Here is a 23,805-nt window from a genome sequence, read left to right as displayed (position 1 = left end):
GTTTAGTTTCTTGGTAAAAAAAAAACATTGTACATGCTTAAAGGCCATTTGGTGATTAAACAGGCTTTTTCAGGATTTTTGACTCACTCAAAACTTTTCCCTGCCATACTATTTTTCTAAATTCTCAGTAGGGTCAATAGCAGAATAACATGACAATGAAATGCCCATTGCTGCCCATGATATAATAACCTCCATTTTGCCATTAGACATTTAAAATACCTTTGAGAGGAATGTTCTACAACTGAGGGCAAACATTTGCACATGTTAAATATTAATTTAATAAAATTAAATTAACACTTAAATTGTATATATAAAAATAAGATATTGACATTTTAAAGGGTTATTTTAACACTGTAGGAGTAAATTTAATACAGGCACATTTTCTGTGGATGTTCCACTTTAATGATCAAGAAATCCAGAAAACATCTTTGAAATTAAACAGTACTCTACACGCTTGCTGTAGTGTAAATGACTACATAAGATTTAAAAGATTATTTTTTCTGATGATTGTGTCCTGTTATTTTATAGCAATCAGCTTGTCTTTTACAAAAGGGAATTACTGGAACTGCAAAGTAATTCTTCTTGCAAGAAATGTATACTTATTGTATTCAGTACATATTTGTCTACTCTGATTTGTAATTACTTACCTATTCATAGTGTTACAGATCTAGGTTCAATACTTTCAAGATATTGAACTTGAAATAGAAACAGTTAACAGCAGATTATACCCTAACATATAAATGGACAAAACCTGCTAGGCAAATATTGACTGTGTTTTATCTGTGTAAAAGGTCTTTTTTGTGCACTTTTCAAACCTTTCAACACGCTGACCATTCCTGACCACATTCTGCAAAGTCATGGAAGTAGGCGATCATCCTGCAAAGTTTAAATTTTGGATGACAAATCCAGTTTTACTTTTGCACAACTCCAGTGTTTTTTGGTTTCAAATGAGTGTGCTAGTCAGAAAACGTATGTTCATTTAAACTAAGATAAGGAGACCACAGCCTTGTGAAATCACTTCTGTATTTTATGAAGGCTTTTTCCATTATCAAAAACAAGGAATTTGCTTGTTTTTTATTGGTGTGTAAAGTTTGCATGCTATTGCTCTATTAGCTCCCCCTCTGTTATTGATTCGATAGTGACCTTCTCCAGGATATAAAGCAGAGAAGCGAGGCTTCTGCAGCACTGTGAGGTCTATTCTTTCTGTGGATTTAGAGAATGCAGAAACTAAGACATCTTCTCAGACTGAAGAACAAACTTCTGAAGGAATGCTTGGCAGAGTTTCTGGGAACATTTGTTCTGTTAGTAAGTAAACTTTATTTTGCTTTCAGGCTCTGATAAAATTGCAAACCCTAGGGACCTGTTGATATTAAATGCCCTTCACTGAACTTTGAACCGTTATATTTTACATTACAGCTATTGAAGCATTTCAAGAAAATTCAACCTGTTTCTATTCTGATGTTCCAAATGATAATTGTGACAATATCATATATTAAACAAGCAAATTCAGCTGTATTTCTAATAACAATGTTTAATGATAGAATGATTAGTTGGTCATATGTTTTCTTAATGAGAAATACACAGATAAGCAGAATCTGCCTCAGTTTAAACATATCACTTAAACAACAAATGCACAGCAACCACTGTTAGTATTAATATTACATAGTAGTGTTATACTTTCCTTTATTGCTTTAGTATTAATATTACATAGTAGTGTTATACTTTCCTTTATTGCTTTAGTATTAATATTACATAGTAGTGTTATACTTTCCTTTATTGCCTTCAGAATAACAAAATACTGTTTATTAATAAAATAAAAGTTTAATTATACAGTCACTGATTAAGTTCAGTTTTATATTGCATCTTTTTGCCTCTCTGCAAAAGACTGGCATCCAGCTCTGGATACATTGCTGATATAAAGTATGCTACTAGAGAAGCCCTGATGCTCCATGACTTATTGGAGTAAGAGGTGTATTGTAAAATGGAATACAGAGACCTTTTTCATTGAAGTTAGCTTTATGACATTGTGTAATGGCTTCCTGCTCACAGCTCCACAGTCCTGGGTTATACTGTATTGTCAAACAAGAAGAAAAAACTTGCGCATAATGTGCATGTACTGTTAGAGTTTATGTGGACTTACCTTCTGGGCATTTCACTTCTCTGCTTTATCCAAAACACGGGCATGATTGGTTACGTGGCATTGCTGAATTGGCTAGAGATAGTTTAGTTGAGTGTCATGGAGTATGTAAGTCTGCATGGTTTGTTCCCAGTTTGTGACTTGCTGATAACTCTTCTAAGATGGATTCTGGCTTCAGCATACCTATGTCTGAAAAAGTACAATGGCAAATAATATCAAAAACATCCATGAAAAAGTGTCACATTAATTATATCACATAATCCACATGTGAAGTCCTCCAGGCTTATGCTCAAAACATGCAAAACGCATGCATTAATTGTTAAATAGACGCATCTAGAAGATAAAAGTATTATACATTCAGAGAACACCTTAAAATGGCCTTGAAATTTTGAATCGAAGACAGGACTCCTGACCAATAATTTTGGTAGAGGTATGTCTTCAATTCATAAGAACAATCCCATATAAATGGGCTATTCATGCACTTCTCTGATAGTCCAAAAGTATTTATTTAATGACTAGCTACAGTACTTGTTGAAGGCAGGTAACAGAATAATTTTAAAATATTTGCTATCTCTTGCTGGATGCATAACGTCAATGCCTTTTCTCTCTAGTTGTGTGTGTCGTCTGTTACCCGGTGCTCACTCACTTGAGTAAGCTCCCGTTAGGCCTGATTCTCGGACTCTGTCATTATTTTTGAGGCACCTTTCTCACCTCCTGTCTGATTTTATACTTGTTAATAATTATAATTCTTTGCATTTATATAGCGCTTTTTCTCACTACTCAAAGTGCTCAGCAATTGTAGGTTAAGGGTGTTGCTCAAGGGCCCAACAGAGCAGATTGGCATTCGAACTGGCAACCTTCCGATTGCCAGTGCAGATCCCTAGCCTCAGAGCCACCACTCCGCCTTCTACTCTCTCTCTCTCAGGATGCTTCATACACCTTTACTCCTATTCTTGTGTCTAATTCTTGGACTTCTTTCTTATTGTGTCACCAAAGTCAAAATAACCAATCAGATTGCTCACAGGGACACACAGACCCTACTGTTTTATTACATAGTAGATAGATATTCTACTATTTTGTAAGCATATGAGTGGATGACCTGACGTTGATCATTGTGAGATTTTTTCATGAAGGTTTTTGATATTTGGTCCTGCTTATGAACATTTTGAAATTGCTTGCTGCTATCCAGTGTTGGTCTCCATTTTTCCATGAAAATATGAGGTTAAAATTATACTTGGCCATTGCTACAAACCAGACGTGGTAAAAACATTTTAAAAAATGTTATTTTTGGATGGAGTATTCGTTTAAGTTTGGTCAAAGTCTTCCCTTGCTTTGTATTTGTTTATATTGTTAAGATGATGATAACATTGGCATTTTTTCTCTTTGTTATTCAGTGCTGTTTCAAAATGTAATGACTGCTCAGTGTGGCAGCAGTTTTAAGTAAGATGGAATCGGGAGATAGAATGTGATAGTAATAACAAGCCATCGTCAAAGATGGGAGAACGTGATATAAATAACAATGGCCAGGACATGACACAAAATCTTAAGTAGGTAGACATAGAGAAAGGGTCAAGAACCAGAGTATTTTAAGTAGCCCAAGCCAAAACGCCAAAGACGTAAGAAGGGGTAAATTAGAAGAACAGAAATCAATTCATAGCAAGAGAGATTTTTAAAACAATGGCATTAGAGTTTCAAGTAATGAATAAGTTACAAACTCAAGTCAATAAAGTAGTGTTTGATGCTGACCTTTATACTATCGCTGTAATTACGTCATGCGTCACACACTTTCTGACATCTTGTCTAGCATCAGCCTTGCATTAAATAAACATAGGGAATACATATTTCAAAATAAATATCTTCAAAAACAACCTAAATCAAAAAACAGGACAGCTCATTACATTTCTTGACTTCTAAAACCCCCAAAACTGTACCTCCATTATTTTAGGGCCAAGGAAAAGATATCAGAAAGGAAGGCAGAGTGAGACACAAAAAACACAAAAGTGTTAAAGAAAGTTGATATCAAAACAGGTTTGTATTCACTAAGCAAAGGTTCAGTTAAAAAGTCTTTTATTTTGACAGAGGTGCGATTTTAGGTCCATTGATTAGAACACTTGCTTGTTAATGGCATGCTGCCATCTTTTATAGGCTTGGTGAAATGATGCAAGCACGTGATGCCAACGTTGGCCACATGATAGCAGAATGCCTAACAACAAATTAGTTGTGCTCATAAGAAAACAAACAAAATGGAATTATGGTATAAACAAAGATAAATAAAATGATACCATATACAAGTTTCACCAACTAAATATCAAAAATAAGTAATATTGATAACAGAGGCATTCTGATTATGGATATTTTTCTCTCACATGACCATAATGAGTCCACCTATTTATTTTACAACCTGCTTGCAACAGCTTTGAATGGAATACCAGGGTTACCCATGGGTTGTATACCACCTCTTGGCTTAGCCCACACACACGGCATATTTGCAATTCTCAATTTTCCAACTCTGCACATTTTTAAGATGTTGTAGGTAAAAGGAGTGCTGTGAGCAGGCATCACTAAAATTTGTGCCACACCACTGCTTCCCTTAATAAGTGTCCCTTTAAATGCTTTCATCAGGTTAACAGTGTCAACAGTAAGTCTGTCCAATTATTTTCTTCTTTCTTTAACTTATGCTTAATACAAATCTTGAATACTTTTCACTGGAATTGCTCTAGCATGTACAACATAACTATTAGGAAGCCCATATAATTGCAGTAAATCCACCTCTTTAAGAGCTGCTGCATGGATGAACTAAAATTAGTCCGTAATTTTACAGTAAGTTATATGTTGGAAAACAGTTGGCCAGGATTATTTATTTTTCATATTCTTTTGCAATCATGAGTGAGACAGCCATCTATATATCTATTTTATTAGCCTGCTGCTTTCTTTACTAAGTTCTGTTGAACTGGAAGCCTATCCCAGCACAAAACGGGAACCATTTATGGATGGAGTACAGGGCACTCTCACTGGACTAATTTTAAGTTAAAAGAAGTCCAACATGCATGTCTTTAATATATGTGTGAGACTATGCTATCTGGACAAAGTGAATCTTGGAATCATGGAAGTTGTGGAAAATTGGGAAACCTTTCTTTTTAGTTGAAAATTTTTTTGCACTTGTTTTTTTTCAGCTTATGAGAATTTTATGTTTCCAAACTTAACATTTTTCGACCTTTAATTTAATATATAAGTTGGAATTGACTTTCTTTTGTTTGAAATAATTCATTTTTTTTCTTTATTTATAACTGTGCACATTCTGACTTTGAATGCTGCTGCAAGCAGGCAGCGAGTTGCTGTGGGACTTTGCCTGGTTGTTAAGGACCACACTTTTGATATGATCTAATAAATTAAGATGCAACGGCATTATGACACATTTATTTATTTGGCCAACACTTTTATCCAAAAGCCACTTACAACATTTCAGATACAATGACTTCCTCAAGGTCACAGGTAGGATTTGAACCCACAACCTGAGGGCTTAAAATCCAAAGCCTTAACCACCACAACATTGTCTAAAGTATGGATGTAACAAATGAACTAGGTATATAATTTGATATTCTGGTTTTGAATCCTCCTCACTACTTTGTTTAGACCAGGGTGGCCAACTCTGATCCTGGAGAATCACAGGATTGGCAGGTTTTTGTTCCAAACCAGTTGCTTAATTAGAAGCCAATCCTCACCGATAACAAATCTCATTTAATTTCATGGCTTATTAGTGTTTTAACTCTATCTTATCAGTTGATTGTTACATGTATACATGGATCATCCAAAGGATTTGAAACTTAAAACGGATGAGTAATTTTCAGTTCTTCACCTTCTTTTCAGTTTCTTTCTGAGTACTTAATTAAACTAAATAGTGAATGATAAATACACGAGTGGTAATGGAGACATGCTAGATGTAGAATTTCTGGTTTCTTTGTCATTTGCATCTTATTGCTAATAAGGAGCAGTTAAAACAATGCACATAGCTGTTTAAGAATAAAATAAGCAATTAAGGGTTCAAAATCTTAACAAGCAGGATAACTAAAATGAAGCAGAAAAATGTCGCTTGAGCAATAAAAGCTTCATCAGCAATAACTAATTTCTCATGAAGCAATTGGATTTGAACAAAAACCAGCAGCCACTGCGGCCCTCCAGGACCAACATTGCTCAGCCCTGATTTAAAGGGTCTGAGTGTTAAACAGCAAATGAATTACATTAATTACTAGCAAAAACTAGTCATTAATTAAGAAAATGGTTACAATGAAAACCTGCAGCCACTGTGGCCCTCCAGGATCAGAGTCGCTCACCTCTTATCTAGACTGAACTGTAATCTTAGTGGTCTGGCTCTGGTCATTAAGTAGCATTTTTTTGGTGAACATGTTTTGTAATTCTGTTTTGGCTGTTATCACAGTTATTTTATCTTTTGTTTTAGATTTTTTGTAAAATTATTTCATTTCGTTACTGAAGTAAACATGCATCTCCTGATCAGCTTCATAAAACTTGGGGCAGCAGGTTTTAGAAATCAGATGGGCAGTTACTTTGAGCAAGAAGTTCGGTGACTTGTCTGGAAAAGAAGACAGGCAGTGGATGTACATGGTTTGGGTTTTTGAGCTCTTTCATGGTTTTGTGTCGTGAGTTGCAAAACTCTTCTCTGTCAGTGATTAGGTCAGGGATAGAACTTGTGTTCTTGGAGAAGTGAACTCAGTTAAACTTTTAACATCAGCGGTGAAAATCAAAGCTTGTTTATTCCTGAAATGTTAAAGATGAAGACATTTGTTGATGTTTTATCTTAGCATTGCAAATTAGCAGAAAAACTCAGTACTTTAACATACAGCAGGTATTCATCACAGAGCTGCCAAGCACCAGGCGTTGCTGTAGTATTCTCTTACATCCATTGTTTGTCTATGCTGTCATTTTTCATATTGTCACTGTCTCTTACTAATGCATCCCCACTCTCTTCTCTGTTTCCTGGGCGGTTAAAGTCAGATTTAATATGCCTCCTCAATTAAATTAAGATTTCAAAGTGAACAGAATCAGAAGAATCTAAAATACACTGATAATCAACAGAGTTGTTTATAGGCCATGGGTACATAGACATTTAAACATATAAGTTTAGATCCAAGCACCTAGCCTATACCACAGATTTTTACATTTACTTCTAACAAGTGGGCACAAGCTATTAGTGATCAAGTTAATGTTAGCTGACTTCATTCTTGAACCTTTTTTTGAATAGTATATTCTCATTTCACAGGCTTTATATTTACAATTACGGCAAAGCTGAAACATCTTTTATATACAAAATTGTTTTCAAAATGTTTAGAAAAATTCAAAATCCCTCATATTTTGTTTGCCATTACACGTTATTTGTGTTTTTCAGCAGCAACTGTACATTGAACAGTATTAACTGCCAATAAGCATTAAAATGGTGGCAAACACTACTTAAAACACACATAGAAAATAATGTTGTGGTGACATAATAAAAGTGTGATTTTCAATAAATATTAAGAACAATGAAACCATTAATATAAAAAATGATAAAAACAATTCAGAAGAGAAAAAACAGGGTTTATGGGAAAACTGCCATCTTGATGTGTAGATCCCCAAATGTGCCATTCTGGAAAACACTAATGAAATTGACATGAAAGGTGAGGTGCATCCATTTCCTTGTATAGTTGTCAACAAGTCTACAGAATATTCAGTACTGTTTACTGCCAAGCACTTTTCCTGGGTTGTAATTTGGTTCTGTCAGACCTTCTGGATCGGGCATTAGGCTGTGGATTATTGCTGCCTGATCCTTAAGAAATTATAAAATAAAAACATGGACCTTCAGTCTTTGCTAAACCACCAGAAAGGAGGGCTCAGGATTGGTGGTGTCCATGTGGCCCCGCCTCCTGTGGGCTCCACCCACAAGTTACAAGGAAAAGATGTAGAATTAAAGTAACAGGACATAATTAAAAGTTTACTGTGGCAGTACAAATATACAGATATGAAAAATAATAACATAAAATACACATAAATACAGACTATTCCATACAATTTGGGGTTCCACCGATAAAACACAAGAAATGAAGCCTACATGCAGCAATATACAACACATAAGAGTTAAATAATCTTTGCATTAAACAATATTTACAAACATTACATTAAAACAAAAAAAAACACATGAAATTGACACAAAAAATTGAAAACAAGGAAACAAACCAAGGCTTGAAGCACAGCATCAAAAAGTTTTCCAACTGAAACTGTGAAGTATAATCCCCAAGATTATTCTCTTATCAGTGAATTCACTCCAAATTCAGGTATTGATGGTGTCTTCAGATTAGAAAAGTAAAAGATAAAATGAATATGTTAATGAATGACAAATTTAATTCCTTAGTTAATTTTAAACTGGGTCAATTGATCTAAGGGAAAGCACATTCCTATTAGACCTTAACTCATATTTTTTATCTGTTAAATGTTAAGCTCTTTTTTGATGGAGAATAGAGATAACAAAGTTCCTAGCACAATGGGCATCAATGGGGACAGCAAACAAAAAGGAAAAAAGACTTGTCTTCAGTTCAAAAGATTGTTCTCATTTGAGTGGGCTTCCCAGGCTTTTATAAGAGGTAGGGGCTGAGCTGTTCTCCAATTGAAAAAACAGATGAAATGTAACTGATTGTATCTCAAATGTTGTAAGTCACCAAGTATAAAGGCATCAGTCCAATAATAAGTAAAAAATAACAAGTCTTGAAAAAGATTAAAACAAGAGGTTACACTAAATATAACATGCTTTTCAAGTAAAATTCTCAATTTTGACTCCTTTTACGTCAGTTGTATCTTATGTCTCCTTTATGTTTAAAGCTATTTCTTCTAAGAAATTTTAGGAGAAACATTTGTGACAACGTTGATTCATAAGTGAAACATAAATGAGAAACTGTTTTGAGATCAACCTATGAGCACTAAAAGTTTCCCACGGGGCATGCCTTGAAGGAAAAGCAAATCTAAAGTGGGGATTTCATTTTAATTATGACACTGACACCCCCAGACAGGATGGAAAATGAAATGACAAAAGGGTGATTTAATTTCATTTTAAAAGTTTTCACAAATGACTCATATGTGTGGAAAATGCACTTGCAAGTATTACTTCATTTTATTTTGAATTTTTGACACCTCTTTGCGTGTAGACTTTGAAAAATTAATGGAAAAAGAGAGATTGTATTTTGTAATGTTAATTTTCATTTCCTTTTTTGCAGAAAATATCTCCCATACACTGTACTTCTCAGAAGCTTTAGTGTTTCAAAATGAAACATGACGTCACAGTGTGACTTGGCTACCTTGATAGGGAAGTCAGGATGACCAGTAACTGGAATGTCATTAGTAAATCACGGCCTACTCCTCTCTTCTAAATATGCGGACCATGATTTACTTCTCTGAGATATCTGAGGCAATAGATTAAAGAAATACTCCACCCAAAATAGATATTTTTATCTATGATTCATGTAAGAAGACTAATAAGCAACGAATAATCTCAAACCCAAGTGATCTTCCGTGCTGTGTATTACCCCTCATATTTTCAAACTGGCTTTCCAGTTCCTTCAGTGTAGTCTTTGTAGTTGTCTCAACATGTAATTGAAGGTGTGGTAACCAGGGGTCTTACAGTTCCCCAACCCCCGGACACAACAGACACAGAGGCCAAGTCCAGCACAAAACACACCTTTATTTAGCTGTGGGAAACGCTTTTGTCTTGTTCCCCACAGCAGCACACAGTACAAAGCACCAATTAATAAATACCCAATCCTTTTTCTCTCTCTCTCTCTCTCTGTCTCTCTCTCTCTCTCTCTCTAAGTTCTCCACTCCTCCTTCGACAAGCTTCGTCCACCTCCTCACAACTCTGGCTTCTTTTATCAGGCACCCAGAAGTGCTCCAGCTTCTCATTGACTGACTTACGGCAGCACTTCCGGGTGTGACTGAAACGCTGCAACCCAGGGCTCTGACAACGTCTAAGTGCCTTCTGGTGGTGGCCACAGGCCCCAGTAGGGTGGAGTTACCAAACATAATTTTTATATGTAGTGATAGTGTAATGTCGTGATGGCCGAGAAAAATGTTTAATCTGTTGTTTTTGTGAAGAATGGACATGATAAAGTTTCAAATAGAATGAGACCCTATAATGACCAATAGAGGACAAACAGCAAACAATAAGTAAAACTTCCAAGAAAAAATCTCACATCATGTCACATAGTCCACTTGTCAAATCATTCAGTCATATGCTCACAATGCGCAAAACAAATTTATTTTATACTGAAATATTGTTAAATAAATACCTCCAAACAGCGAAAGTAGTTCACAGACAGGGTGCTCCTTCAGATGCAGTTGTGCTTTGAATTGTAGACTGGACTCTTCACCAGTGAATGAAAAGGACAGGTGGGTCTTCAGTTCAAAAGTGTGAAGGGGCTTCCTATTTCTTCTTTTTTTTTTGTATTTTATTGAATTTATTAATATTCCATACTGGCAAGTCAGGTTTAACAATAACAAATAAACCCCACCCATGAAAAAGAGAGCAAGGCCAGCAGAGTAAAACTTTAAACTAGTATAAAATAAGTAAATACTGTACATAAATTAATAAAATAAATAGAATAAGAAAGAGGGGAGAGAATCTGCTTCCTTAATTGAAATGCTTATTCTAAAATGTTATTTTATTAGATCCTGCCAGGTTTTGAAAAAGTTTTGTACCGATCCAATAAGTGAGAATTAAATTTTTTCCAATTTCAACTAGTATATAGCATCATTCACCCACTGACTTAAAGAAGGTGATTTAGGATTCTTTGAATTGAGCAAGATACGTCTATGTGCCAATAGTGAAGTAAAGGCAATTCTAGTTTGCTTGTCCTTCTCCACTTTAAGCCCACCAAACACAGCTGTTTAGTGGATTACCTTGTAATTAATAAGACATGGCAGCACAGCACTTTAACCTAGGCAGAGATGAATAACAAAGTGTTGGTCCCTCAAGTAAAAAAAACGTACTCTCTGAAAATATTGAATAACTCTATACTTCTGTTTCATTTAATTTTTCATAAAACTTCAGGTTAGCTGAAAAACAAACCCAAAAAACAGCTCATTTCATACTTCGTAGCCCAAACAGTCCTGGAACAGGCATAGAAAGAGAAGAGAGAACTCTGGCTAGGTCAATACTAGGCACTGGCGTAAAGACTTCAACACCTTTTTATCCATTAAAGCATGTAGGAACAGAAAACTGAGAAAGAAACTTTAGCGTTCAGTAACTAAATTGGGTATTTAATAGGTTCACAGTTGTAGGGTCGTTATTATCCCACGTATTGAGTACGCTGAAATTCTCCCTTGCATGTGCCTATCAACCTCCTACATGTCACTGCTCTCTGGTGCCATGCTCATTGAGTATAAGAACCATATCTTACCTCAAGTCATCCTTGCCTGAAAAATCTAAGAATTTGAAGAAAGGACAATCAGGTAAAACAAAATGCCACCAAAGTAAGAGTCAATTTGTAATATGTGTGTTGTTCCTCCAGTTAATCAAATTTATAAATTGAACAGTCTTTCTTAATCAACATTGGCACAAAGTAGGTCACAAAATAATCAACTAAAATAATCAAAGGCCTAAAACAATGCTTGAATTACTTTACAGATACTGCTAAACACTTATTTAACATATTCTAACACCAAGTCAATTAATCTTCAGGGATATCAATCTTACGATTCAACTTCACATGCTTTGGTGCAAATGAAAGTGACAACAGGTACATTTGAGAGGCAACAGGAAGACAACCCCCAAAAAGGGAATGGTTTTGCAGCTGGTGGTGAAGATGAAACTTTTTGAGCAGTGAATATATACATATCTCTCTATTATAATAAAAAAATCTTGGGAAGAGAGACGAGACTTTGTGCCAAGAGATTTAACCACACCCGGTGCCAGAATTAAAAGACAAAGAGTAGATGACAAAGTAGAATGTCTTAAAGAATTCAAAAACATTGGCGCGATACACATGCAGAGCAGGTTAGATGCAATGGAAGTACGAAAATTAAAAAATCTCAAAAAAATGATAGTAAAGATTGTATTAGCACAAACAGAAGTTATTACTCGGTGAAATAACGGAACAGCAAAAGAGATCGAACATATTGTTCAGATTTAAACTTTAATTTGGAGACTTGTAGATCATCTAATTTGTGTTGCCATCAGGGAAAAGTAGTGTTTTTTTCCCAATGAAGAAACGTAGCCATGAGAATTAAAAGATTTGTTGTTTGGTGAAAGTGAAATCCCGCGAGAAAAAATTTCAAGCCACGCAAGACAAGACTTTATGCAAAGAGATTTGGAAAAGTCCTACCCACTTCTAAAACATTTACAACCACGCACATGGTTCAATCATTTCTCATTTATGTGAATGCTATTGTCAGACATAGTTCGTGTAGAGAGATAGAAACGTTATTCACTCATGGGCAGTTATATGTTGCGTTGTCATGATGTACTCGTAATTCCAAACATGGAATCAAAATTCAATGCAATATTAACGAAAAGGTAAAAGCGAAAGGAGATCAAATATATGGACATAGGTGATATGACAGAACTATGTAGATATTGTTTGGCTTTAAACTTTAAGTTGGAGAATTGTAGATCGTCAAATTCGTATTGCCATCAGGGGAAAGTAGTGTTTCTTCCCAAAGAAGAGGCCTATTCGCGAGCATTAAAAGTTTGGTTGTTTCGTAAAAGTGAAATCCACATATGCGAGTGGCAGAGACGCGAAGTTGCTGGCGCGTAGCGCAGGCAGGGGGTTGGCGAGCAAAACGAGCAGGAGGCAAAGCCCCTTAGCATATAAAAAAATAAGAACATTAGAACAATCTAGATAAGAACAGGCCACTTAGCCAGTGCCCCAAACAAATTTTTTTCTCAAGGACCCAATAGATTTGATTTAGGTGCCAAATAATAAAACGTGTAAAATATTAATCTTTCAATCTCTTGCCTTTCTAACCTCCATGTGTGTGTGCCCAATTCTTTTTCTTCTCCTATGCATTGCGTCCTTCCTGTCTTGATGAGTTGGTTAACTCTCAGACTATGTCCAGTCATTACGAACAGTGTATTTTACTCATTAAGTGGGCCATCCAGTGTAATTTAATCTTCTTTTAATCTTGATTGAAGCGAGCCAGCGTTTGACACAGGGCTCAGGAAACTGCTCAAGTGATGTACTAAAAAGCCATGTTTACACTGAGCTGTCGAAATAGACACAAAAAACATGATCAGAAAACAAGATGTAGAATATTGAGGAAATCAATGCAATAAAGCTCTTTTGTCAGTAAGACTTCTCACAAACTATTGTAAAATTGTTCTGAAAATTGGCCTTTAATCAGAATTTTTAGCAATTTCCATTCTGTTTGTACAGCCCTGACATCACATGCATTCTTTAACAAGACTTCTTCATACCATTTCATTAAAGTGTCATTCTAATTTTCTCCAATAATGTTAAATCATTTGGTCATGATTCATGTAAGAAGACTAATAAGCAACGAATAATCTCAAACCCAAGTGATCTTCCGTGCTGTGTATTACCCCTCATATTTTCAAACTGGCTTTCCAGTTCCTTCAGTGTAGTCTTTGTAGTTGTCTCAACATGTAATTGAAGGTGTGGTAACCAGGGGTCTTACAGTTCCCCAACCCCCGGACACAACAGACACAGAGGCCAAGTCCAGCACAAAACACACCTTTATTTAGCTGTGGGAAACGCTTTTGTCTTGTTCCCCACAGCAGCACACAGTACAAAGCACCAATTAATAAATACCCAGTCCTTTTTTCTTTCTCTCTCTCTCTCTCTCTAAGTTCTCCACTCCTCCTTCAACAAGCTTCGTCCACCTCCTCCCAACTCTGGCTTCTTTTATCAGGCACCCAGAAGTGCTCCAGCTTCTCATTGACTGACTTACGGCAGCACATCCGGGTGTGACTGAAACGCTGCAACCCAGGGCTCAGACAACGTCTAAGCGCCTTCTGGTGGTGGCCACAGGCCCCAGTAGGGTGGAGTTTCCAAACATAAGCATTTCAACAACAAAGGCTCAGCTGAAGAAAATGAGTGTCCCCTAAAGTGGATGGGATGGAGAAGTACAGTAGATATGAACGTGCAATAGAAGACTGATTGATAGGCTTATTAAAAACACTATGCAGCATTTTAACTACACAATGTTCACAGTGTTATCAGTTTTAACCTGCCATTATCAACTGTGTGTAATATTCAGGAAAAAGAGTTTTTTAGGACAATGATGGCTGCTTTGAAAATGAACTTAAACTGTTTACTTCACACAGTTTTACTCACTCATATGACAAAGGTAAAACTTGAATTCAACAACAAAGCCTTTGCTGTGGAATGTTTTTTCCCTCTTTTTATAGCTAGGAACAACTACCTACATAAATGTTTAAGAGCAAGTGAAATAATAGCGTGAAATTGGATTACTAAATTTATGTTAACTGTTTGTCTCTTAAACGTCTTTGTACATAGTTATTGGGTGACAAGTAATTCATTATTATTTATATTTTCCTTAATCTTATTTTCTGGTTTTTTTTTTTGTTGTTGATGATCTCCTGTTGAAGAATTTATTGGTAACAGAACATATACAGTGCGCATGCCAAAATGACTGAAATTGCAACTAGCAAGTGGCATTCTTTGATACCATTTTAACAAAGTTATTGTCAGCCATCAATCACAGAGCACCCTGGTAAAACGATAATAACGTGTAATACCCTTGCAACCTTAAAATAAAGACTTCATGACATCGCAGTGCATGAGGAAACAGCAGACAGATGGCTGGGCATGCATGTTTAGTGATGGACAGGCCGGCATTTTGCACAGAGTGTGAGTTAAATCAAAAGAGAAGTGGCATGCAAAGATGTGCAAGTACAAGAAGATCCATGACAACCACACCTTAGTGTGCCTGCACCAAATCAGAAGGGACAGCTGAATTCCATGAGGCACAGATATCTTCATAACAGGGGATCTACAGGATGGGCAGATGAATTTCAAATGTTTTGTATGCCTTCCTTGCGTTTTGATGACTGGTTGCACCATATTCAGCCCTTTGTTCACTATTCTGGCACAAGCGTAACCAGCCTCTTGTTGAAATTCACCATTTGGGGTATGTGGCCGCTATGTCAGCCACGCTGTACTTAGAAATACTTTTCCGTGATCATCTCCAAGTCTGATGTCATTTTCGCTGCTTGTCCCTCTCCCCCAGCACGGGTGTGTGAAGTATTTAAACCAGCCTTTATGCGGTTCACTGCGGGAGTCCATACTGACACATATGTTAATGGCACATCTGCTCACCAATAAAAAAATGGCCTTTTGCATCTGTTAATATATAATTAGTTTAAAGTTTCAATCATTTCATTTGCCACTGGTGAACTATATAGAAATGATAATCACCAAAGCCTATTTTTGGTTGCTTTTGTGACCATTTTAATCACAGTCTAGAGCCCTGCATTCAGCCCAAAAAAGCTTGCCGTTCTTATCCACTTAATTCTTATAAAATAATGTCAAGCTTAGTTTTGAAAGTCCCTAAAGTCCAAAAACCTACCATACTACTTCGGTGCTTATTTCATGTGTCTATGGTTCGGTTTGTAAATAAAAACTTCCTAATATTTGTGTGAAATTTACTCTTAAAAAGCTTTTTGACCGTGCCCCAGTGTTCTTTTAAAATAACAGTCTTGATCCATTATACTATTTTTCTTCATAATTTTAAACACTTCAATCATGTTTCCACGTAATCTTCTTTTGCTTAAACTGAAAAGGCACAGCTCTTTTAAACTTTCCTAATAATTCATCCCTTGTAGCCCTGGAATTAGCCTAGTCACCCTTCTCTTGACTTTTTCTAGTGCTACTATGTCCTTTTTGAAATCTGGAGACCAAAACTGCACTCAGTACTCCAGATGAGACCTTATCAGTACATTATAAAGCTTGAGCATAACCTCCTTGGACTTGTGCTCTACACATCGTGCTAATATTCTGTTAGCTTCTTAATGGCTTCTGAACACTGTCTGGCAGTTGATAGAATCAACTATGATCCCTAAATCCTTCTCATAATGTGTACTTTTTGTACTGATTTTCAGACCTCACATTGTGTATTCAAACCTAACATTTTTACTTCCTATGTATAATACTTTAAATTAAAATGCATCTGCCACAAACTTGCCAGAGCCTGTATGCTGTTCAAGTCCTTCTGTAATAATTCAACAGACTCTAGATTATCTGCCAGTCCACCTAGAATGTTCAAAATTAACCAGCTTGTTATTTATAGTCCTATCAAAATCATTTATATATATTAAAATAGCACAGGCCCCAGCACTGAACCCTATGGAACACCACTGTTAATGTCAGGCAGTTCTGATGAGGTTCCTCACCCCATCACCCTCTGCTTCCTGTGTTTAATCCAATTTTACACCCATCTACACATAACACCTTGAACTCTCACTTCTTTTAGTTTAACTTCTCATGTGGCACCTTATCAAATGCTTTCTGAAAGTCAAGATAAATAATATCATGTGCTGTACCTTGACCATATCCTTTTGTTTTTTCCTCTTACAATTCCAGCATGTTGGTAAAACGTGACCTTCCCCTTCTGAACCCATGTTCAGTAAAACTTTTCTTGTCATGTGTTTCTCTATCTTTCCCTTAATAATTCCTTCCTGTGTAAGCTTATTGGCTTATAGCTGCTTGTCCGATCACCTTTTTTATAACAGGATAATATTTGCAATTTTCCATTCCTTTAGATTTTTCCCAGTGCGCAGTAACTTCCTCAAAATTTGCGTCAAGTGTTTATATGTGTACTCAGTAACATCCTTAAGAACTCGAAGGTAAATATTATCTGGTCCTGTTGATTTGCTTGATTTCAACCTATTTAATCTAAACAGCACTTCTACCTCTGTAATTTCCAAATCACTCAGCACCTCCTTAGTAGTCCTTTTTACTGCTGGGAGGTTATCCACATCCTTATATGTGAAGACCTCAGAAAAATACTAGTTTAGAGCATCTGCTATTTCACTGTCTGTATTTTTTAATACTCCTCTACTATTCCCAATGCACTTCACCTCCCTAGTTTAGAGTATCTGCTATTACAGTTTTTCTCGATTGGTTTGGCTCATTTCTTGAAACCGAGATGACATTCTCAAAACCATAAGGTCATTTGGCCAAACAGTCTTACAGTGCTGCCCAACATTATAGCTCACTAGCAAAACAAATATCTTACCCCAAACTCTTCGTCCATGCTTCAAAAGCAGATTCCTTTCCCATATAAAAGGTCAGTACAGTCAGAATAGCACAGATCCTTCTCAATTGCCTTGGCACATGTGCATTCATTTAGTGCTTTTGTCAGAATACCCCGGATGGTTTAGCACAACACCATGGATCCCCTGCAAAAGCACATATCTCTCCCAAAAGAGTTTATCCATGTGTCAAAACTAAATATCCTTCCCATATAAATAGTCAATGCCCCCAAAATGCATTATACCTTTGGCATTGTTTAAGCACTGCAAGTCAAAATGCTTAGACGTTTTGTCACTGAGGCACAGGTCTAGCAACAGAATACCACTATGAATAAAACCAAAAGATTTTACAGTAAAATCAGCCTCCAATAAACCACTCATACTCAAGGAAACTGTAAACATTTTTATTCGTACAAAGAAATGTTAACATTAGAGAACATACTGTGAAAAGAAAACATATACAGGATTCTGTAAATGTGAACAGTTATAAACACAAACAAAAAAAACCAAAAAAACTCTAGCCCACCATACTGTAAATAAAGTCTCAGAACTATAGTACAGTAATATTTTCAGTGGTCGCCATTGTCACCCTCTCTTTCCTGGCCACCATCCTCATCCTCCTGGCCATCGACGCGCTGCTCTCTGTCAGGCCATAAATTCTCATCCACATCGCAACGGATATTTTCTCGTGCGATGCAGCGAGGGAAGAAACGGCGTGAATGTCTCAACCATCCCCTACATTGATCCCCTGTGATGTCCTCACATGCAGCATCCATTGCATGCAGCAGGGCCCTCTGGTCTTGAGCCTGATGCTCATACACCCTCCACCTCCAAGCTGAAAAAACTCCTCAATTGGATTCAGGAAAGGAGAGTAAGGTGGAAGAAACTCCATTAGCATCCGGGGATGGGTGGTGAACCAGGTTCTGATGCGTGGGCCGGTGGAAGTTCACATTATCCCACACAATGACATAATGTGGTAGCTGAGGTCCTTCTACACCTCTCTCATTTTCTGGGATCAGATCAGTATAAAGGTGGTCCAAAAAATTGAGGAGCTTTTGTGTATTGTAGGGCCCTAAACTGGGAATGTGTGTGGCCACACCTCTTTCTGATATAGCGGCACACATTGTTATATTTGCTCCTCGCTGGCCTGGGACATCCACAGTGGCTCGGTGGCCAATGATGTTACGGCCACGCCTTCGACCTTTGGCCAGGTTGAAGCCAGCTTCATCAACGAACACTAGGATGTGAGGGGTTTCGTTGCCTTCTAATGCCATAATTCTCTACAATAGAATAGAAATAAATCTAATCAGTCAAGTAGAGACAGATACTGCAGGGAGGATCTAAAGTACTGTACAAACAGGGAGTGGGAAACTGAAGACAATTTCTAGGAAAAATGCTCTAGTCACACAAAGCTGGATTCTGAAGGTGAAAAGGATGCAAAACAAAAAAACAGTGGTAACCATGTCTTACTGTAATAGTGTTACAATGATAGACAACCAGTAGTTGACTTACATGCACATACTGGTACCGCAGCCCTTTCACTCTGTCAGAGTTTCTCTCAAATGGTACCCTGTAAATCTGTTTCATGGTCATCTGATGTTTCTTCAATACCGGTCTATTGTGGAGATGCTGATAGAGTTTATATTTTGGAACATTACATTGTCTAGCAGGATTGCATTACGAATCTGTCTCAGTGTGATGGCATTATTTGCAATGACCATGTTGCATATTTCTTGTTCTTGTTGTTCATTTAGAAGTTTTCTTCTGCCACCCACTTGAGGCTGTCGTCCAATCCTAGACATACAAGTCAAAGGTCAACACTGTAAATTTGTTACAAAATGAGTTACCAATGTAATTGTACTGCTGTCTTATGGTACTAGAAGTGTGATGCACTGCACAGTGACTGGAATACTATTCACAGTATTTTCTCCATTTTTGTCTTTGTCATTTTTATAGTATCATATAACATCACATGACGATATTACAGTACTCTAGGCCTACACACACACCAACACTGAATAGTTCAATAGCATAGTTCTGTACCTGTTTTCCCTGCGAAAGGTTTGGATGATGGAGGAGACTGTAGACCGAGGCACATTAGGCTGCACTCGGCGACCTGCCTCTGCCATTGTGAGGCGATGGTTTATGATGTGGTCAATAAGGGTGGCCCGGATTTCATCTGGGACATCATGGTGCCTCCGTGCTCCTCGGCCTCTTCCCCCTATTCCTCCACGCATTCTCACTCCTCCTCTTCCTCTTCTTCTTCCTCCTCTTCCTCGAGCAGGAAGTTGCTGTTGTACTTGGCGAGGTGCTTCCATGTTCACACTGCAAATGAAACTGGCCCCGCGCCAAGCTCTGTCTATATACTTTTGGCAGCAGTCATAATCATAGACAACACCTGTCAGGTATCTGAACAACCTGTTTGATTGGTCATCTGAGATGTGGGAAACTGCTCCTTCGTTAGTTCTAATTTCACCTGATTGATTGTCAAGTACTGTCATAACTTTATCAAATGTTCCAAGATATTCTTTCATGGTATTATATCTTTGACTAATTTTGACAGTTGAACAGACAATTGTGCATATGATGACTTACACAATGAAACCATGCTGATATGTTTTGGAGTGAGTGACCATTTCACTGAAAAATCAACTAATCAGTTTAGATCGGCAAGATCTATTTATTTGGAAAATGTGCTAAATGTGGGCTCATTGTGCTAACTGTAGCTACTTGTACATAATCATTTGAAAAGAAGCACAGAGTCACTTGAGACATGTACTAAAGCATTTGCAATTTGATTAAACCAATGAAAAATGACATTCTGTTGTGAACAATTGCAAGGTGGTTTGGAGATTTGTCCATGTTATTTTGAGAATGTCATCTCGGTTTCAGGAAATGAGCCAAACCAATCGAGAAAAACTGTAATACTCCTCTACTATTCCCAATGCACTTCACCTCCTCCTTGACTATTCTTTTACTACTAAAATACCAAAAGAATCTCTGTGGGTCATCTTTCGCTTTATCTGCCATATTCCTCTCTAACTGCCTTTCAGCCTCCCTAATATCCTTCTTAATGGTTGTCCTCATGTTGTTTTTTCCTTTCCTCTTTATTAACCCACTGCAGATTATTTTTTTTTGATTTCCTATTAATTCCAGGTTTAGGTACATACCTGTCCTGCATTACATGTAAAATGTTTTTAAACATTTTCCACTGTTCCTTGATTGTTATCGCACTCAAAAGCTTATCCCAGTCTATCCTCCTTACACTTTGTATCTACTTAAAATTTGCCCTACCAAAGTTAAACTTAACAGTTTTAGTCTTTGCATCCACATTCTTTCAAAACACTGAGTACAGTATTATATTAATCATCATATATCACTTGACCATAGCAGAGCATTCACCTCTACACCATCAATTCTATCCTGATTATTACAAAGTACTAACTCTAGACAGGCTTCACCCTTGCATTGGTGCTTTAACATACGGTGTTAAAAAACAGTCACTGATTACTTCTAAAAACTCCTGCTCTTGTACTCCTCTATTTGCAAGGTTATCCCAGTTAATATTCAGGTAGTTAAGCATGACTTTAACATACTCCTGTAAACTTGCCTTTTTGCCATGGCTGGCTGTTGATCAGAAGATGATCCAATCTATCCATCTCTGTCACTCCCCCTCCTGTGTGTAGGCTGGTGGGAGAGCTGACCAATTCAGGAAAGGCAGACATGGGGGCATGATGGACAAGGGAATTGCCCCCAAGGTGCAGTGGGTTGGCCTCAATGGTGATGTCTTTCCATTGTCTTCTCCTCTTGTTAATGTGTCCATTATTGTTCAAAGTGATGGACTCCTTCATTTATTTTCCGTCTCCAAAGCATGCGGTCCTAAGCAAGTGTCTCAAGCTGCATATGCAAAATGGAGCAGGCCTTGAGAAAATCCTTCAGATAGTCCTTCCAGCATTTCTTTTATCCACATTGAGATTGGGTTCCTTCAGCGAGTTCACCAAACAGGACCATCCGGGGAAGCTAAATCACAACCAGGTGGATAACGTGCCCAGTACAGTGGTGGACATGGTTGAGCAGCATGGTCTTAATGCTAGTTGATGAGCAACATTCCAGAATTTTAGTGTATGAAACCTTGTCCTCTCAAGTGATGCCCAGGATTGTCTGGTAGGTGTCCATATTTGCTTGCAGTAGGGAAACGAGGACTGATATCGCTAAAGGAGTGTTCATATACATACTGTGTGATATACCACAACCTTGGTTTGTGTGCAGTTACACAAGAAACACTTGTGTATACTGCCAAATGCAGAGGAGGCTAGTCGGAGGTGGTTTGCAATTTCTTTAGTCACAGAGGCATTACAAGATATTATACTTCCAAGATAGGAGAAGGATTATCTGTTCTCCAGTCTTGTTACCGATCTTGATGTCCACTGGAGGATCTTTGGTACCATCCCTTTGGTACCAGGTCCGCACTCCATCAGTAGCGTCTAACACATTTCTGGAGAGAAGAGTGACGATAACAAGGTAAATGTTGAAAAGCACCCGCGCCAGGACACAACCTTGCTTGACATCAACAGTGATTTCAAATGGAGCAGATGTTTCCCCACCAAGAGGGACTTTTGCCCTAATTCTATCATAGAAGAGATGAGCATAATGAAGAATTTTGGGGGACATCCAAACTTACGGAGTACTTCCCAAAGTATCTCACAGTTGAAGGTGTTAAATGCTTTCCAGATGTCAATGAAGGCAAAGCTGGTGTTCCCGAGCCTTCTCTAGGAGTTGATGGATGATGAAGATCATGTCAATGGGGCTGTGTTCAGGACAAAAGCCAGCTTAAGACTCTGGAAGTACTTTGTCCACATCTTGATGAAGTTTGAATACAAATACAGTAACAAGTAACTTTTCCCAAGTACTCAGCTGTTTTTGGTCCTATGCAGGTAAAGGAAGAAAATAGTTAGTCAGTCATTTCCCAAACCACTATATCCTAACACAGGGTCACGGGGGTCTGCTGGAGCCAATCCCAGCCAGCACAGGGCACAAGGCAGGAACAAATCCCCGGGCAGGGCGCCAGCCCACACACACACACTGGGGACAATTTAGGATCGCCAATGCACCTAACCTTCATGTCTTTGGACTGTGGGAGGAAACCAGAGCACACCCACGCAGACATGGGGAGAACATGTAAACTCCAAGCGGGGAGGACCTGGGAAGTGAACCCAGGTCTCCTTACTGCGAGGCAGCAGCTCTACCACTGCAACACCGTGCCCCCAGGATAAAAATTTCTTTAAAAATTTTTAGGAGCAAAATGTATTTAATTAACTCTCACAGCTCAGAACATACAACTCTCTGCTCCTCTCCTTTGTTTCCAAGGATGAGTTCAGCACATCACTACCTGTTTTTTTAGTCTGTAAAGGTCAGTTGGCCGAATTGGACAGAAAAAAATAATATATATACTAGCTGTGTAAGCCTGTGCTGTAAAAAGCCCGGGGTCCTAGAAAATATTGAAATTGTCAGAAAAAAATTGAAATGTAGACATGTCAGGTAATTGAAAAGAACTACTCTGGGCATCTGTCTCCTAGGAGGATGCATTTTGCCAACGTACTCAGTTGGCTTGTGCTTTAGCAGCGGGAGGAAAAATAAAAGGGATACTGATTTTCCGATGTTAGTGGCTAAGCGACTTTGTCTTTCTTCTGAGGTTTCATTTTGCTGATGTTCTCTCCTCGCTTGTGTTATTAGCGGCCAAGCAAGTTTCCTGTTTCCTTGGAGGCGGAGCCTTTACCCCGACTCCACCTCTCACTTCTGGGCCGGACAGGTGCACACACTTCCACGCATAGACATTTATGTATAAGATGTACATGTAGTGAAACAGATGAATGGTGACCCAGCTAGGAGGTTAACATAATGGATGGTAGAGAAGGGAAACACAGCAATATTAATATTTCAGAATCATATGCCCAGCTGCGATGCCAAAGGACAAAATGGATGGAGCATCCTGACCACTTTAAGCAAGAAACCACATACTGTGTATGGGATGTTGGGAGACTGCCTCTCACGTGCCGGTCATTCTCCCATACACTTGGTGTCAGCATCCCTTAAGCTGTCCTTCATTGATATCACTTCTCCCATCTTTTTTCAAAGGCAAAACCAGAGAAGAGTCATCTGGGCTGTGAGATAGTTCATAATAATTAATGCCAAGCTAGCTACCACCTAAAGATCCTAAGTGGGATGGTAGAGTTAACTATGACAATGTTTATAGAATGCTTATCTTTGTCAATACTATTATAGAAATAAATAGCTACTAAATCTAATTAATAGCTATAAAAAAGCTAATAGCACCTAGTATTCATCAGAGTTCTGTTCCTAATGGTAGCAATTTGCTGCATGGAAAGGCTTGGCTTCTTAT

General features: G+C 37.7%; 1 protein-coding gene across 1 annotated transcript in view; it reads left to right on the top strand.

Moving 5' to 3' along the window:
- Positions 1-857: 857 nt before the first annotated feature.
- The window catches only part of LOC120527898 (aquaporin-10-like), a 50,167-nt gene continuing 27,219 nt past the window's right edge, over positions 858-23,805 (top strand). Inside the window, exon 1 of the mRNA XM_039751835.1 lies at positions 858-1,305. Within this exon, the coding sequence (XP_039607769.1) occupies positions 1,219-1,305 (87 nt within the window). The 5' untranslated portion in view covers positions 858-1,218. The remainder of the gene's footprint in view (positions 1,306-23,805) is intronic.

The sequence above is a fragment of the Polypterus senegalus genome, chromosome 1 (genome assembly GCF_016835505.1).
Source record: "Polypterus senegalus isolate Bchr_013 chromosome 1, ASM1683550v1, whole genome shotgun sequence".
In the NCBI taxonomy this organism is placed as follows: Eukaryota; Metazoa; Chordata; class Cladistia; order Polypteriformes; family Polypteridae; genus Polypterus; species Polypterus senegalus.
The sequence above is the reverse complement of the archived record's forward strand: the minus strand, read 5'-3'. Positions and strand labels throughout refer to the sequence as shown.